This window comes from Salvelinus fontinalis, chromosome 6 (genome assembly GCF_029448725.1).
Source record: "Salvelinus fontinalis isolate EN_2023a chromosome 6, ASM2944872v1, whole genome shotgun sequence".
Lineage (NCBI taxonomy): Eukaryota > Metazoa > Chordata > Actinopteri > Salmoniformes > Salmonidae > Salvelinus > Salvelinus fontinalis.
In genome coordinates, this window is record NC_074670.1 from 35,335,937 (window position 1) to 35,354,567 (window position 18,631).

The window sequence follows — 18,631 nt, forward strand, 5'->3', positions numbered from 1 at the left end:
CCTTGACAGTGACGCCACTCCTTGACAGACTTGAAGGACTCCCACAGAAGGAGATTCTGTCGTGTTACATTGTGTTACACTATTGCCTGAGTACGTCAATGGCCTACCACACGAATAACAGACATAACAAACCATAACACCTCATGGAATTAGATCTCCATAAGCATTTTGCCTGGCTGCCCCGTAGGGGATTGTGTATCACTGAACCAAATAGACTCTTGGATGGAATATGTACTCTCAATCGGATCATAGGCGGAGATATCGTTCACTTCTCACTCCAGAACCACACACTTCTGTGAAAACAGAGGGATTCTGTGAGTAATCCATCGATCAAAGTGACGGCATGGTGGAGTGATGGATATTGTAATTTCCGCGTTATACACAGGTGCAGGGTCGATGGATGGATGACGACTAACGGACGAGACTGTTTCCACCGAACAGTAAGCTCACATCTTTGTCCACAGCTTGGCTCCGGTATGGCGAAGGAGACGAAGAAGACGAGGAGCAAACAAAAAATAAGAACAAGAACAGTAACAAGAAGAAGACAGCTGGTAGCCTATAGAGCGCTTTTTATTGGATGTCGCCGTGCTTTGCATGCTACCTTCTTCAATACCTCATGTAAGAAAGTTGAGACAATATGTGAGTCCTGAGGTGATGTAGATGTTGTTAACACAACGATGTCTTCTCTCTTCTGGGACCTACAACAAGTAGTCATTTCTCGACAACCCTCAGCATCACTGCCTCGCCTCATTTTCACACAATCTGTTTGTTTCTCACATTCTGTCATTGCTATCACCTCCATAATTATCCCTTTGTTTTTACTTCACTTCAAACTTCTTTCACCACGATTTACCACAAATCACCATCCACTTCAGGCAACACTTTAGGGCCCAGTTTCCTGGAGCTTGATTAAACAAAAACAATTTAAAACATCCAGATCATAATGACCGTGTGTTGTCTCAATTCTGCCCCCCCCCCCATTGGTTCCTCATTTGTTTTAAAAGGATCAGGGAGGGAATATCTAAAGAAATTCTGAGCTAGCGTTTGATGCTAGCAGCTTTTGCTCCTGCAGTAGCTATCATGACTGCTTGTCCCAGTTTTAAAAAATTAAAACCTGGTGGTTTTCTGTGCGTTCTTAAATCTGTGCGTTCTTTTCTTTGTCTGTGCGTTCTTAAACATCTCCCTCCGTCCTCTCACAGTGCCTTCACTCCCCCGACATACTGTAGCTCATGTTAAACGGTTTCACTGTACTAATTGGCTGATGTCAACGCTGACATGATGGTAAACAAACTGAAACAAACGCAAGCTCGCTAAACTGATGAGAGGAGAGAGAAAAAACAACGAAAAAGAAGAGATGAAAAGAAAAAGAAAATCTGTTTTGAACGTTCTGCTTTTCTAAATGTAGCTAGCCTACCTGATTCATTGAGTAGGGAGAGACATCATTTCTTCTATATGACTTCATCGTTGATGGAACCAAGAGAAGGGGTTCCATTGCATTTATGATACAGGCAACACAGTACTTCTCTTATGCTTCCAGTCCACCTATTCACCATTGACATTGACCATATAGTTATCATGTGGGGGTTGAATATTTGTTTTTCCATAACGTCAAACACTTTAGCATAAAACCTCTCTTCCTCCCTGTCCTTCTCACTTCATCTCTCGCTCTCTCGTTCTCCATCCCTCCCTCCCTGTCGGAGCTTGTCCCCCTGGCCATCTGTCATACCGTGTTTATGGTCCCTTTTGCTTTTGTGTCCTGATGACCACTGTCACCGGGAGGTTCCCATTACCGATGCGCCCTGATGAACGATGTCGCCCAGATGCCTCGCTGCTGACACCCCAGTGTCCTTGGCTTCAGTGGCGTTTGGCGGGTAAAGAATGGGGACAGGGGGGACCTGGTGTTTGAGCTAACTGAGGACCTGTCCGTCATTCATAGGGGTGGGATGGACTGGGTGTTTTCGATCTTTACGTCTGCAGTGGAGAGACACTGACCGATGAAATTGTGACGCTGTCATCCATCCACTGTATGAGTACTTACTGCCCTTGACTTTCACCTGTACGCATGACATCAGACACAGTGATCGTAGGCTAGCCTTTCCGGACGGTACAGGTTGCACTGTGTTGTTACCTGGCTCAGGTTTGCTACTTTGCATATTGCCACCAACATCAGATACATTTGGATATGTTTGTTTTCTCTACTACTCATATCATATGACCAATATGCATTTGACTGGTGTGTGGTATTGAAATGCAATCTGAACAGTACTTAATACATATATAGTACGTTTATAGGCACCTGGATGTTTTTCATTCACATTTGAGATAAAATGGGAGGAATAAAGACATTGATTTGGAACGGGAAATAACATGCGGGAGGAATCAATACATGCATTTATAGTATACCATCACAGGAACATTCGGCCTGTACAAAATGAAACCTCATTTAATCAGTCAGGCCTCCCTTTCCTTTTGGCACCCTCCCCTCCTCTCTCTCGCTCTCTTTTTCTCTCGAACTCTGTGGATGTCTTCACTGGGCAGTGGAGCCGCTGATGAATTCTTAAGCAGATCACACTGATAATTGTATTTCATGACCGTCAGCTGTGCGAAGGCTGTCCTGGAAGGAGGGTGACTGCCAGCGCACTGGGGATCTATTTGTGTCGTCGCCGTGTCTCCCTGTTACATCCCCCCCACTGTAAAACCCCAATCACCAGGGATGTGCTTACTGTCTTCAGCCTCGAATTACTCAATCAGGAGGACACATTTATTGATGACACCTTTATTACAATTAATCAGGGGAACTTGATTAAGAAAGTTATTCCTCCTCCTTAGTGAGACTTGAGTGGCGCGGCCGCATATTCTAATTTATGCCCTACTGAGTCCTTGTGACCCTGACAGACAGACAGACAGACAGACAGACAGACAGATTGCCAGCAGTACTGTCGCATGCACACACACAAACTGCTAGCCTACACTCTTCGAAAACAAGGTGCTATCTAGAACCTAAAAGGATTCTTTGGCTGTCCCAATAGGAGAGCCCTTTGAAGAACCCTATTGGGTTCCATGTAAAACCCTTTCCCAGAGGGTTCTTCATGGAACCCAAAATAGTTCTACCTGGAACCAAAAATGGTTCTCCTATGGGGACAGCCTAGGGAAACCGTTTATTTGTAAAAGTGAACCATAAAAAATTTGAGAAGTACAAAATAATGACATTAGTATGGAAAATGCTCGCAAGAGAAACCTTGAGAAATGTAATAATGTGTCCCTGAACAAAGGGGGGAGGGGGGGGGGGGTAAAATTACAAGTAACAGTTAGTATCTGGTGTGGCAACCAGCTGCATTAAGTACTGCAGTACTTAATGTACATCTCCTCCTCATGGACTTCACCAGATTTGCCAGTTCTTGCTGTGAGATGTTGCCCCACTCTTCCACCAAGGCACCTGCAAGTTCCCGGACATTTCTGGGGGGAATGGCCCTAGCCCTCACCCTCCGATCCAACAGGTCCCAGACGTGCTCAATGGGATTGAGATCCGGGCTTTTCGCTGGCCATGGCAGAACACTGACATTCCTGTCTTGCAGGAAATCACGCACAGAACAAGCAGTATGGCTGGTGGCATTGTCATGCTGGAGGGTCATGTCAGGATGAGCCTGCAGGAAGGGTATCACATGAGGGAGGAGGATCTTCCCCGTAACGCACAGCGTTGAGATTGCCTGCAATGACAACAAGCTCAGTACGATGATGCTGTGGCACACTGCCCCAGACCATGACGGACCCTCCTCCTCCAAATCGATCCTGCTCCAGAGTACAAGCCTCAGTGTAATGCTCATTCCGTCGACGATAAACGCAAATCCGACCATCACCCCTGGTGAGACAACCGCGACTCGTCAGTGAAGAGCACTTTTTGCCAGTCCTGTCTGGTCCAGCGACGATGGGTTTGTGTCCATAGGCGACGTGATGTCTGGTGAAGTGAGGATCTGCCTTCCAACAGGCCTACAAGCCCTCAGTCCAGCCTCTCTCAGCCTATTGCGGACAGTCAGCACTGATAGAGGGATTGTGCATTCCTGGTGTAACTCAGGCAGTTGTTGTTGCCATCCTGTACCTGTCCCGCAGGTGTAATGTTCAGATGTACCGATGCTGTGCAGGTGTTGTTACACGTGGTCTGCCACTGCGAGGATGATCAGCTGTCCGTCCTGTCTCCCTGTAGCGCTGTCTTAGGTGTCTCACTGTACAGCACAGGTGTCAAACTCATTCCACGGGGGGCCGAGTGTCTGCGGGTTTTCGCTCCTCCCTTGTACTTGATTGATGAATTAACATCACTAATTAGTTAGGAACTCCCCACACCTGGTTGTCTAGGGCTTTATTGAAAGGAAAAACCAAAAACCTGCAGACACTAGGCCCTCCGTGGAATGAGTTTGACACCCCTGCTGTACAGACATTGCAATTTATTGCCATGGCCACATCTGCAGTCCTCATGCCTCCTTGCAGCATGCCTAAGACACGTTCACACAGATGAGGAGGGACCCTGGACATCTTTCTTTTGGTGTTTTTCAGTCAGTAGAAAGGCCTCTTTAGTGTCCTAAGTTTTCATAACTGTGACCTTAATTGCCTACCGTCTGTAAGCTGTTAGTGTCTTAACGACCGTTCCACAGGTGCATGTTCATTAATTGTTAACGGTTCATTGAACAAGCATGGGAAACAGTGTTTAAAACCTTTACAATGAAGATCTGTGAAGTTATTTGGATTTTTACGAATTACTTTTGAAAGACAGGGTCCTGAAAAAGGGACGTTTCTTTTTTTGCTCAGTTTATTTCTATGCAATACAACATGAGTAAAAGTAACATATTATTATATATATTTTTTTTAAATATCGGAAAGTCACCTGTTTTTACCTTAACTTATAGTGTTTGGGTGTGTATCGACTAATTAGTTCAGTGGGTTTTTGTAACAGGGGGAGGAGTGATGGTGGTTGAGGGGTCTGAGTGACTCTTAGTAACTGAGAGTGGACCTGAGCCATGACAGAGTCAGTCACTAAGGCACCAGGTTATACCAAACCACATCGTCAGAATGATGTCTATGTTAGGTGTGCCAGTATAGGAACATGGATGGCAGAGCCTAAAGTTACACTGAGGTTGATTGAATATATAGAGTACCCAGCTGATCAAATTGATTTGATGGATTACAACACTGGCTTTTCACTAAACTGTTGACAGTATTTTCAATGTATTAATTTAATCAACAATTATATGGTTCAATTGAATTGAAAGCAAAGCTGTAAAAGGTCACAGATCCCATTTTGGGTGTGTATCTGAAATGCACAAAGCACAGACCTCTGGCAAACCAAGTATCACAACTATTCATGACATGCACTTTTGGACATTTATTTTAGATTTGAACTTTTCTCACATAATTGTTGTGGTTGTTTCACGTTTACCATAGTATAATTTTTCCAATCTTACGTTTAGGGTTTAAGGGCTATACGCAGGTTAAAGGTGGATGTAATATACTGCATCTCAAAAAACATAACTATAGTCTAAGCAATAAAAAATAAAAATAAAAATATTCTCAAACTACGTTGAGAAACACTACACTTTCCCAAAACATGTTTGTCACTCCACCAACATTTGTCATATACCTCAGAAGGTGACTACAACAGGTATGGGTCTATATGATTTGTTAAGAGCCCGCTAACAGCTACAAGCCAATTAAATAAAATGAGTTGTTTTCTCCAGGTTGTCCTGTGCTTTTAATTGGACTGTGAATGCGCACTAATCATGGCTGCTTACAGGTGGGCCCCGGAGGACCAGAGTGAGGCCTCGGTTGGTAATTGAAGACAGATACACATTGACAGTCCGTACCTCTATCCAGAGTGTGCGCGCAATAGTACTCAAGCATGGTAAATTCAAGTGAACATTTGTATCACCTCTCTCACCTTTGTGTGACGAGCGTGTGAGAGCATGCTCTTGCATTAGAATGACGGCGTGAAGGATACATTTTATGAGCGGTAAGAGCATCGGCCTTAACAATAGCTTTCAGGCTGCTCACATTCATTCATGCTGCACAGTGGCACTGTTATCAAACACTTACAATGATGGGTGCAGAGACGGATCATTTGATTTATAGATTTAACACAGGGGGTAGAAATCAAAGAGGACCTTAATATAAAAATACTAAAGATAGTAAGAACCAATCTACAAAAATACACTGTGTGCATTACACAGACCACTTCTCTCTTGGAACAAATATGGGTGTGTGTATGTGTGTGTGTGTGTGTGTGTGTGTGTGTGTGTGTGTGTGTGTGTGTGTGTGTGTGTGTGTGTGTGTGAGACACACTGGTGCAGGTTCAAATGGCTTCAGGCTGGTGGGTATGTTTCTGATTTCCTGAGCTGCCTGCCTGGCGAAGGTAGCGGCTTTGCATGCTGGGGTCACACCTGTAACGCATTTCACACTGAGATCTTTTTGGAGTGGCCACCTGGAGGAGGATATTGCATGTTCACAGTGCATGAACACACAGACGTCCCTCCCAGGTGTTTGTTTTTGTGTTCCTAGGCTTGATGCATAACGTATTGTCTTAGAGATGTTTTAATGACCTTTTCTCACTTCTTAAAAAAAGGCCACAGAATAACACCCCCACATTAACTTGTAAATAGTTTTAGAATTAATATGCAAAATGTAAGATAAGGCATTTCTCCATGACGATTGTATCTCACCTAGTATCCCATCTACCCTCACCTCTAATATAGGCGACAACAAGATATTTAGCTTAAAAGGGTTCGATATTTAAATGAGAAAAAATTGAAATTAGTGAATTGGTTTAAGGGAATCCAAAACATCAAGTGGAACCTTATCCTCACGGTAACAAAAAAGAAAGAAAAAAGAAAGAAAAATGTAGGCCTACCTCAGAGCACATTCCACAATACATTCAATACAAGTGGGTTTCTGCTTGTTGTGGGAAAAACAAATGGTATTTTCAACCCCAAGTTCTGGTTAGCTGGACTAATTTTTTATTATGGGCAGCTTGGGGCCTGTGAATGGAAAGATGAATGATATGAACACTGTTTCTGTCAGCCATTAACATGCTATAAAATACCAAGCACACCTGATGCTGCATTCAGTTCTGACAAGTATATACAGATTTGACTAAAACAAAACACAATAAAATGTGATTCTAAAATCAAGAATGTAAGATAAATAATGTAACCTAGCTATGAGTGTTAATTACACATGTGTTATTACTCCTCAAAATTAGCCATTTTAAAACCTACTGTACATCTACAAGACATTGAGAAATGTACAATATTTTCAGTTGATTTAAGATAATTGATTAATTATATGAATGGGTAATCTGTTTATGTAGTGTGTGTGTGTGTGTGTGTGTGTGTGTAACTAAACGGGTCAATTGCTCCGGGCATGCTTAGGCCTATATTCCAAAAGTATGACAGAGGTTTAATAAACTGGTAACACTAAATGTGATCATTATGCGATATTGTCCTCAGCTGTGTAAACAGAGGGACAAGTGCAGCTGATATGCTGGTACATTGTCTGGAGTGCAGTAATCATGCGTAAGCTGTGGACAGTCAATGCAGCCACAGGTCTAGTTACTGTAAACACAAATGTTAATATGATTACATTTTAGTTTGCTCTAGTCTTGAGCACAGAGCAATTAAAAAAGTGAGTGTGTGTGTGTGAGAGCACGAGAATGAGGGAGGCATTTGGTCTAGAGGGGTACAGCATTACTTTCTTGAGATAACCTTTGTTGTTAGCACCAGCAATCTTCACTCTACAAGTATTATCCCCATTTATTGGGACTTTGTATTGAATAAAGTAAAGCTAATCATTAAAACATTAAACGAGGAACTGTCTCTAACAGAACAACATTTTAGTAATATCTACATTTATTCAGGTGAAATAAACTGTTCAAAAATATATTAAATTCAGAGTACTGTAGATTGTCACAGTTCGGGTAATTTGCCTTCAACATATATACTTACATTGTTCATTTCAATGTACATACATATATTAGATGATGTATTTTCATTGTTCCTTTCATTGTACATACATACATTGTACATACATTTGATTCGAGAATTGAGAATTCCAGTGCATTCACATTAAGGCAAATCACAGTTTGCTGTCCAGCGAGGGTGGAGTCACCTCAACCACCACCTTTCCCACGTTGTTCCCAGCATACATGTAGTCCACAGCCCTAAAGACGGAGTCCAGTCCCACGAAACGGCCCTCGGGAGCCATGTCGCCACAGTCCACTTCACACACCAGCTTCCCTTTATCAAACATCTGCATCATGCTTCCCATCGCCTCCTTGTAGTCAGACAGGAAGTGAGGTAGGAAGAACCCCCTCACGCTAGCTGACTTCTGGAGCAGCTTCATGGGGAGAGTCCCTCCTTTAACAGTTGGGACCCCTGATGCCGTTTGGTACCCTGAGATGAATCCGATCACGATCAGCCTACCCTTATTGGCCAGATTGTTGACCGCCATATCGAAAATTCTGCCACCTATGGACTCGTAGACTACGTCCAAGCCTTGCGGGTACTCTTTGCGCAGCGTGGTGCTCAGGTCCTCGGACGTGTAGTTGATGGGCCTGTCGCAGCCAATGGTCTTTAAGAAGCCAGCCTTCTCGTTGGAGGAGCAGGGGCCCACAACGTGGCAAACTGCACAGCAAACCGTCCCGTGCCAACGGCAGCGGCCGTCACCAGCACCGTCTCACCCTTTCACCAGGTTGCCAAGCCGCTTCATGGCGATATAGGCCGTGGCACCACTTAACAGCAGGGTGAGGAACTCTGGCTTCACCGCGGGTACGGGTACGGTCTTGATCATGGTTATCACCGTGTACTCCGCAAAGGCCCCATCGGCAAAGTAGGCCACGGTGTCGCCAACGGTGTAGCGGGCGCTGGCACTCAGGCCGGGTCCGACCACCTCGCCAATGCCCTCGAACCCGGCGTCAAACGGTGGCTTCACCATAGGGTCGTAGCGGCCTGCTGACTAGTTGATGTCCGAGGCATTGATTCCAACAAATCTGCATGGAATGGAACAGAGAAGGAAAGATATACGTGAATGACAGTTCAGAATGAGTAACAATTGTTACATAGCATTAAAATCAATTAACGTCGGTATAGGATACTTTAGTGATGTTCTTCCGTCGGAATTTTGATAATAACATGATAATGTAGTCGGAATTTTGATTATAACATGATAATAGCTCATGTTATAATAACATAAGAGCACTTCGGAATGCCTACAGTCATGTCTGCGAAGGTCAAGATTCCACTTCCATTCTCTAGGAAATATCTGCGACATCCTTTGTGAAGGAAACATTGGTTGGTTTTGGCAATGATTCCATTTTGTCTTGGAAAAAACACCCACCGTACACTGACAGGACGAGGTTGGTATCACAAAACACATTGCATGATGTCATGAGTCATTGTCTTGAGAGACACACAAGAACAAACTGCACTTTTAAATCTTGTACATTTCTTTGCCACGACATGAAAAAAATACTACTGTTTTCATCTCAGCTGATGACATGGAGAGAGAAAAAAATCCTTGTGTGAAAGAAATGTATAAATAAATAATTTTCTATCCTCCAGAAGAATCTTTGTTGCGACTCATCATTGTGCATGTCACATTTGCATTTTTAGCACTTAAATGTAACAGCTTGGTTTAGTTACAAATAAATATCTCCAATTAAATATAGGAAAACATCTAGGTTTGACTATACTTTCCGAATTGCTTTTGCAGCCCTTCTGAATTATTCCCTACCAGTAAAGATTTGAACCTGAATCTCTCATAATGGACCAACAGCACTGAAACACCATGCATTAAAGAAGAGCAAGTTCAAAGGTCAAAACTAAAATGAAATGGGCTGATATTCTGAAAGATGCTTGATTTAAAAATGTGCAACTTTGAATGCACAATAATCTCGGTCACTGAAACATGATAATAATGCATATCTCAATTTAAACTCAAAACTAGTCTAACAAATTCGGGTTAATAATGCATAAAAGAAGGCTATATGTGCAATTACAGTAGGCTGTTGTGCAACTGTATTCCCACCTCAGAGAATTGAACCAAGCAGGCCTTATACAATACAAGGCCGACATAGGCCTAAATGCGGCATCACAGATATTTCTGCTAATTCCGAGCTCTGCATTGAGACCAGAGAATTGGCCTTTCTGATGTAGTTATTAACAAATAAATAATAAGCCATATCAAGAAATGTGCCTTAATAACTAGGCCCTTTAATTTTTTTTTTCTTCAGTTGAAGGTTCTTGAGGCCTAGTTGTTAGCAGCAGGACCACAGCTGATGAATTGCTAAATGTTGTAATTTTCCAGGCCAACTCATATGATGGATATTCATTACAAACAACAAAGAATTGTTTAAAAAGTATAAGGGCATAGTCCTACATTAAAATATAGAACAATACGTGATTCCGTACAGTTTCGGGAAGGAAGAGAGGGCAAAGTACATAACCTACCTCAGCATCAACAGTTCTTTCCTTTTCCCAAGATGAGAGAGAGGCTATTTCTCCATGGCAAATTGTATTTATAATTCAATGTTCCACATTTTCAAATTATAAATGTCCTACAAGACAATACATTAATTCTAATTCTCTAAACTACGCATACAAAATTACGTACACAAAACAAACCTGTGAAAAAGTTTTAGGCTACATATGACAATTTCTGTAAATGTTAAAAGCTATTTGATCTTTAGATCATGCTACTATGTCCTTGGTCTCACCCATAATGCAAGACCCTGCCTTTATTTTACTGATCAACTACGCTCTAAAAGGCTACACCAGCATTTTAATATCTCTGACTTCAATTGTAGTAAATAACCGGTTAGATTAAGTAGCCTTCATTCCTCTGTTACAATAACCTGTTAATGTAATCAACATTTGTAAATATCTTGCTTTGAATCAGACAGATTGAGTCTTACGCATTGGTTTTATGCAGCGGAAAATGATGATCCTGCCGCAGCCCCCAAATGCCATGCAAAGCTGTTTCTCCATCTCCTCATCTATTCGTGCGAGTCTATCCCCCCAATGACTTTCTGTTTGCAGGTTCGTGACGTAAGGAGACAGGACAGAGCGAGATGCCGAGATGGATTGATAGACAAATGTAGGGGCGGAACTTGGAAATATTTCTCACGTATTTTGCTCGCTCCTGAAATGGTCGCAAGTAAGCTACTAATTTCGATGGGGATGAATAAGGCTATTCTAACCGAGGTAAGAGACCCTTTCATAACTTGAAAACAATACCAAATAGTTTATCAAAGATATTGGCTCCAAAATGTGCCAAATATTGGAATAGTCTATCCATAGGGTATAGGCTACGCATCCGCGGAAAATGGGAACCTTCTGTATCCAATTTCTAACCAAAACTTACCGATTTCTGACAAGCAAGTCCCCGTCGCCAGGTGTCGGGACTGGAACAGTTTGCAAGGCAACGGCGTCTCTGAAATTCTGGCTAAGCTTCGTTACGACCAGCTTTTTCATGGAGCTCGGTATCGAGGAACCTTTAAAATCCATGAAGTGCGTGGAGTATGACAAATCTATAATGAAGCGGCGCGATACGAAATTAACTCTAGAAAGTGCATCGGTTCCTCTGCACCCCCCGCCGATTACCCAAAACACCCTCTTACCGTTTCTCAATAAGAAAGAGGTGGACATTGCACCAGGGAGGGATTATGTGACAAAGTTCACGGGCACTGGCTGTGCATTGATATCAATATGCTTATCGTTAGCCTATGCTAGGCTTTCTTCACGTAGCAGGGTAGGCCACGCCAATGCAATGATGCATTGCAATTAAAACAATATTACCAGCGCAGTTTTGTCGCATAAGATCGACACGCAATAACGTGCTTTTGGAATGTTTGCTTTGACGATAACTAGGCTATAGCACGGCGCAACCTTGTAGCAGCTGTCACTGTAGCGGCTTGTATTCTTTGGAGTCCCTCCCCTTCCTGGACATGACACACTTCCTAGTAAAGGTGAAACAAATCAATCCTAGTCTCAAACATATCCTCAACGATTGTACACAAAAGCCAAAGAATTGCCAATACAGCTAGTGCCAACCACAACCATTCAAGGTATTAACAAGCACCGTTAAAAGGCTATTATCTGCTGAATATATTTTCTCCTCAAGCATGCGTAAATTATGGTGCTCTCACATTAGGAAACTTCAGCCCGAATGTTCCAAAAATATGCAAGCCCAAAGCATTGCCATGTTGGGTTTGACATAGGATAGCATATGTCTTGCAAAATAAAGTTGGTGTAAGTTTATTTCATATGATGATGATGATTAGCTAATTGTAGTAATATAGCCTAGCCTAGTAACAGTTTTGTAAAATTGACTAATTGCCCTAATAACATTCCGCATGAAGTTTATGGATCAATATTTCAAAGCAACATTTTGATATTAGCCTACTGATGCAAGCATTCCTTTGTCAGTCATTTCAATTTTAATCAGAGGAAAAACAAGACAATTAAGAAGATTGACAGCTGGGTTCGACTGTCAGGGTGACGCTTGTAGCGCGAGGGGAGGAGTAAAAATGAAGCAGGAAAAGCCACTCGATGCGTCTGTCTATCAGTTGAGACTGTCTGAAACGCTTCTCGATTCCCTGCGTTTCATTTTTTTTCCGGAGGAGCTGACGAGACCTCGGTTCACTCCCTGGAGTTTACAGAAGAAAAATTCTCTCCGCGAGGGTGGATGCCTGCACCTTGTTTGTTTCTCTTTAGTCGCAGGCTCCGCACCACATCAACCACCTGCACATTCCTTGATCGGCGGCTGATAATAATTATTTTCACGACTAGAAATGTAAGTAGAATCACTAACTTACCACCCCGGCTCAAACTAGAGAGGGGAGAAAAGTATCCGCTGACGGCGAGGCTTGATCCGACTAGGTGGCGTGGTGACGGACTGACATTAACCATCTAATGCCTGTCTATTTTCTCTCAATTCTGCTTTGTTTCAGATCTGAGCTTGAAGCGCAGCCTTCCACGGAAATACATTTCAAAGGTGTTCGCTCACACTGGACTTATTTGTTTACCATCAGAGTTTATTTATTTTGGCGTGAAGGCGATACAAAGTAGCCCCAACACCGCCATATAGCCCCCTATGGCAGTAGGGGAGTGACTGAAACTTGGCTTCGATGTCTGCCTCTTTTTCTGACACACAGAGATGAGGAAAGATGATCTTTGATAGACATGTTATGAGCTGGCGAAATTCGTGCATCGTTTTGATATCACAGAAACCCTTTTTTTCGTTTGTCCTTTATCTTCAGTCATTTGTTTCTATTCGTAGGCCTAAAGGACATATTTAGTTACATTGTGGCCGTTTCAGGTTGTCTGTCATAAGCCCACAATTACAAAAGAAACAAACCATTCTAATAGAAAAACTGTTGACAGTTATTTCCGGAAAAAAAAGCTTCGGGATGGTTTTTCTCCACTGACAGACTTATTGTTTTGATTCCTGCATGAAAAGTACCGTGGAACGTGACGGTCACTATGCCGAGGAGAAAGCAGCAAGAGCCCAGGCGATCAGCAGGTAAGCACGAGCGCACACATACATTCATTTTCACCGCCTCTTACTAAATGGAGATAAAATGTTGGACTTTTTATTTTTAATTCACTAAATGTTTTATTTTTTCCCTTTTACGTTTATCCTGTTATGCATATGTAATAGCCTAAAAATAAGTTTTACCTTCAACACGTCATCATTAGTTGACCATTATTATTGTCTATTTTGCCATATGATTTCAGTAAACCACGGTACATTTGTAGTGACACGATAGGCCTAATGTGTTAACTTGCCAGAAAAGTCGACTACTTAGGTAGCTAGATAAACGAAACGTTAGAGATAGAGTTTCTATTGGGGTTCATTGCAGTGTTAAAGAGCGAGTAATAATGAATAATTGACTTCGAAAGAGGGGGAGAAAAAACTGGCCAGAGCCGGTTTTCTTTCTTTTCGGTTTTATTAGAGGATTGCCATCATTGATTTGATGCGTGATTGATCACCTGTCATGTGGCAGCCTTTGATCTATTCATCCCTGATAAACATCAATACATCTCTCCATGGAGACACGCATGCTCCTTACGGATTTAGCCACTCGAAGGACAACCCCCCTGTTGTCTTAAAAAAAGGGAAGGAAAAAAGTTTTTAAAAGGAGGGAAATCCTTATCTCTTTATTGTTTTCCAGAAAAAATACTAGAGGAAAGAAAGGAAATGGAAGAGGGAGGGGGTGGAAGTGTTTTGAGGATCACAGAAAGGACTAAATCCTAATTAATTAGGGCACCTGAACTAGCCTACCAACAGTAGCCCCCCTGGTCTGGGTTAAAGACACGGAGGTTTACACTTCTTATTGAAATGCATACCCTCCTCTCATCCTACAGAACACTTTACCAACGCAGTCCATGTCTACATCCACAGGACTGTAGTATTTACTATCTAACAATCACTGATAAACCAGATGTGGAAACACAAGGTTGAGGTCTAGTGATTTGGATTTCAACTCTCATCTCTTTTTCAAGCCGCTTTAAACAAATGTAAATGAGTGACAGGGATTTCCACCTCTGTGCTAATGAGGCGCAGCCTTTGAAGTTAGGCACTAACAAGTGGAGTGAACAAAAGACAGTTGTAGAATTTTAAAGAGTTTCTGAAATATGAGGTGTAAAGCGGACCGAACAGGAGGGCCGGGCAGCGAAGACTTTGAACTCGGCAGGTTTATCATTTTAAATAGGCGCCAAATGACGGGGAGTCAGTCTGGATTGACTGGGAAGAGTATTCAACTCGTACTCTCCACAGTTCATACTCTTCTGACACACAGTGTTGAATAGCCGTCTTATGCTTTATTCTCACTGTTGAGTAGCATCTGATTCGTCTCTTGTCTTGTATCACATTTTTAAAAAGCTGGGTAGCAGGCTGTAGGATCACATATAGACTGTTCCCAACAGATCAGATCTTACATGAAAACATGCCATCACCTTGACCCCTCAACATGGTCCTATTGATCTGCTTGCCTGTCATTGACCAGCTTATACATGATGGCCTTTAATGGTCAATCACAACTTGGCAGACGGGAGTGTTTCCATTCTTTCATGATCATGAAAATTTGTTGGAAACAACAGCACCCTCCAAAACTCCCCTTTAACACAAATACAGACACACTCTCAACTAAAGCACGTTGGTCCAGTGTTTCAATGCTAGCTAGTAGCTACTGAACCATGCCTGGTACTCTGTAGCCTCTAAGGAAATAGAGAGGGAGAGTCGAGGTAGTATCGCCATGGTAGTACCATGGTAATAGAGGTTTAGAGAATGAGCACTCGAGCGACCATCGGGAAAAGAGGTTGTTGTGAGTTATATTTTCACTGAGAGGGTTGACGCCGGGTTCAACCAAAACAAATGTGGAACCCCAGAGGTACAGGATTGGACCTTTTAGAGGAGGGCTGAACGGAGCACCACGAGGAGACATATCTGGACAAATTGTATTTGTATTTATTTTTCACTAGTGTTGTGGGGGGGGGGGGGGGTTAGAATAGAGCGACATTTAATATAGTGCCTTTTACTTTCTGTGTGGGTTTGTTTGTGTGTGTGTGAGAACTTTTAACGGTTATAAATGGGCCCTAGCCATTGCAAAAGGCCTTTCCCTGATATAGAGTATACATAGTGTCATGGGAAAACCATAATATCTACTTCTCTTATTTCAGATATCCTGTCATTTAAGGCTAAGATGAGCTACGGTTTATATCCTACAGAGTATTTCAGGCAGTTGGTAAGAGTGTGTGTACGTGTAACTTTATTTCAGGTCTCATTTTGTCCTTGACTATCAGTTTCAGTCGATGGTGATGAGGACAGGAGCGATGTAAAAACAAAAAAAATAGAGAGAGAAGAGTGACGTTGTCTTTCATTAAATTGGAGGGTTGTGTGTCTCAGCCAGTCAGAGCTAGTAGTCTGGGGAGAAAAACATCTCTTTCCCAGGGATAGAGGCTTCTTCATTATCTGAGAGAAAAGGTAAGGTTGCTTCTCTGGGCTTCATTAGAGAAGACCCCTAATTATCTGTAAACCTGATGGATTTGTGACAGGCCCTAACGATTAATGCTGACAAATTCAGTAAGGTGTCAAGTCCGCAGCTGCCTTGATGTAATCAAGTTGATATTATACAGTCCCCATAGCCCCTAGTGCAGTATCAACTCAATTTGCTGGTGCAGGTGACAAATGGACGTTGCTACCTGACCAATCATGTCGGAGGACACAATGCCTCTTAATGACCTCCCTAATCCTCTGCCTTTAACGACGTAATAAAGGCCAGACGCACCGAACCAACATCGGCTGCGTCGTCACATGTAGGTTACACTCCTGCATCAAATGGCGGTGCAATGTTTATGTTTCCCTTTATATATTATAATAACCGTCATACTCCTGTAATTGTCTTTCTTAATATCCCATATGATCGTTTCTGTGCGTAAGAAGAAAATGATAGTTTCGAGGGTTTGTAAAAGGTTTATAATGTGGGAAATGTAGCTAAGTATTCCAGAACATGTTTTGGGGGGCCTATTTTTGTACAAAATTTGGTCAGTGTAAAATTAAATGATAATAATACCTTAATATGTTTATGCAACATAATTCTAGTATGCAAAGTATAGCTTTTATTTGCTAGGCGTTTTAATTTGATGGTACATTTTGTAAACGTTTTGAAGCAGCACAGTGAGGGAGACACACACACACACACACACACACACACACACACACACAACACCTTTTCACGTCTTCATGTCTAAACCACGTATAGCCCTAGTCTTAATGTGTGGAAAATGTATCTCTCCCGCTCTTGTGTTTAGGGGGCATTCTAGAAACCTGGTAAAAAAAAATCTCCCAGTATTTTTGGAGTGGGTTAAGAAGCCCAGTGCCCTGGGATTAATGGTTTAGCATGCCCGGGGTAGCTAAGATTACACAACGACCTTTGTGCTCTAACTTGACGATGCTGTTACGTGATATTCTGCCCTCGAAATAATCAGCATGCCGAGATTTATGTGGCCCACTCTTAAATCAACGGCCTGAGGAGGACCGTCTTACACAAGGTGTATTTTTCCATTTTATTTCCCTGTAGTTGTCTGCCAAAAATATATTTTGGGAGTAATCTGAAAATGATATTAATCTGGAAGCCGGAGAACATAAAGATTTTGTTTTTGGAGGTGCGTGCAAATGTAGTGGACAATTTAGTCAAGGTCAAGGAAATGTTAAGCGACGACGTTTCGCTCGCTTTCTCTGAAGTCGACGGAGACATCAACGTTTGTCGTCATTAGAATTGTGTGTTTTCGTGCACATCTAACATTTCTAAGGAAATGTGAATTTGACATTTGTGAGTGCAAAGATATGCCTCTTAATAGAAACATGTGTGTGCTGTTGTGTGTGTTTTGGTGGAATAAATGCGGATACCAAGAGTAGTTATCGTAGCACTCTAGTGTCTCCCTTCTGTTGGGCCCTGCGTTTAGAGTATGTGAGAGGGCAGTACATTGACACTCTGTTTACCATATTAGTAACACAAGGACTCCAAGCTAACTAGGACACACACGTGTCACATACTTATCACTAATGTACAGTGATATACAGTAGCGGGGTTTTCTGTGCTCTGTGTGTGTGTGTGTGTGTGTGTGTGTGTGTAACAGTTCCCCGAGTGTGTGTTTGGCGGTCAGGCTCTCTTCTCTCTGCTTCACTAGAGGTTACTTTAATTGGAGCGCCTGTGTCGTTAGCAGGTGGCATCGATTTCTTTCGTCGATAGCCAGTTTTGCTCTTCTGCCACCCTCTGAAACTAATAGTTAAATTTGCATCTGGGAATTGAGCCAGTCAAAGGTCAAACATGCTCTGCTCTCTTTTTTTATTGCCTTCAGTCGCACAACCTCTACTGCCGTAGCTGGAGTTGTGTGTGTGTGTGTTTAGTAGTGACAACTATATTTCAGATATAAGGCATATGAGAGTAGTAGACTTTGGGAATATATTTTGTAAGTGTTTTAAGCCGTACAACCATACATATATTTTTGTATGCGTTCAGTACTGTACGTGTGAAGCTAAGGATACATTTCATATCATGTTTACGCTCATCTTGTCTTTTTCTTTCTCATTCGTTCACTAAGCTGCCCTCAGGGCACGAAGCTACCATCAGAAGAGTGTCGCCCTCTCTGTACTGTAGACACAGACACACACTGTGGCACGGTGGGAGGTCATAATGGGGGTGGCTTAGTATGATGGGAAATCATATCATTAAAGCAGCCAGATGTGCTTTGTCGCTCGGGAGCAAAATGTCTCTCGGAGTGGGGTTGTGGGACAGAAAAGAAAAACAACGTCAAACACAGAGAAGGCAACCCTCTGGGATTGGATTCACTAGTCCAGTCCTCTCTGTTTGCTTTGTCACCGTTATTATAGTTTTTACTTAATTTTTTTTTTTTTTACATGAAAGTATTTTAGTAATGTTATTTGTATGGCATTTTTAATTGGATTAAGAACAAGAGTAAATGCAGCACAGTAACTGTACTAATAAATATTTAAATTAATTTGTGTTTCTTTTGATGTCAAAGTCACGTTTTGCTTCATATGTTATTCCGTAGATAGTATTTAATGCTGA

The 18,631-nt window shown here is 42.2% G+C and overlaps 1 protein-coding gene and 1 pseudogene across 2 annotated transcripts in view; one reads left to right on the top strand and one right to left on the bottom strand.

Moving 5' to 3' along the window:
• Positions 1-6,975: 6,975 nt before the first annotated feature.
• Positions 6,976-12,472, bottom strand: LOC129857762 (prostaglandin reductase 3-like; annotated as a pseudogene).
• LOC129857761 (teashirt homolog 1-like) overlaps positions 10,860-18,631 on the top strand; it is a 34,956-nt gene continuing 27,184 nt past the window's right edge. The window contains exons 1-2 of one of the 2 annotated variants that reach the window (XM_055926304.1): positions 10,860-11,240; positions 12,989-13,560. In XM_055926304.1, coding sequence (XP_055782279.1) covers positions 13,521-13,560 — 40 coding nt within the window. In that variant the 5' untranslated portion in view covers positions 10,860-11,240; positions 12,989-13,520. Of the gene's footprint in view, positions 11,241-12,607; positions 12,832-12,988; positions 13,561-18,631 lie in introns of those variants that run through there. The other variant, XM_055926303.1, reaches the window with a different exon arrangement.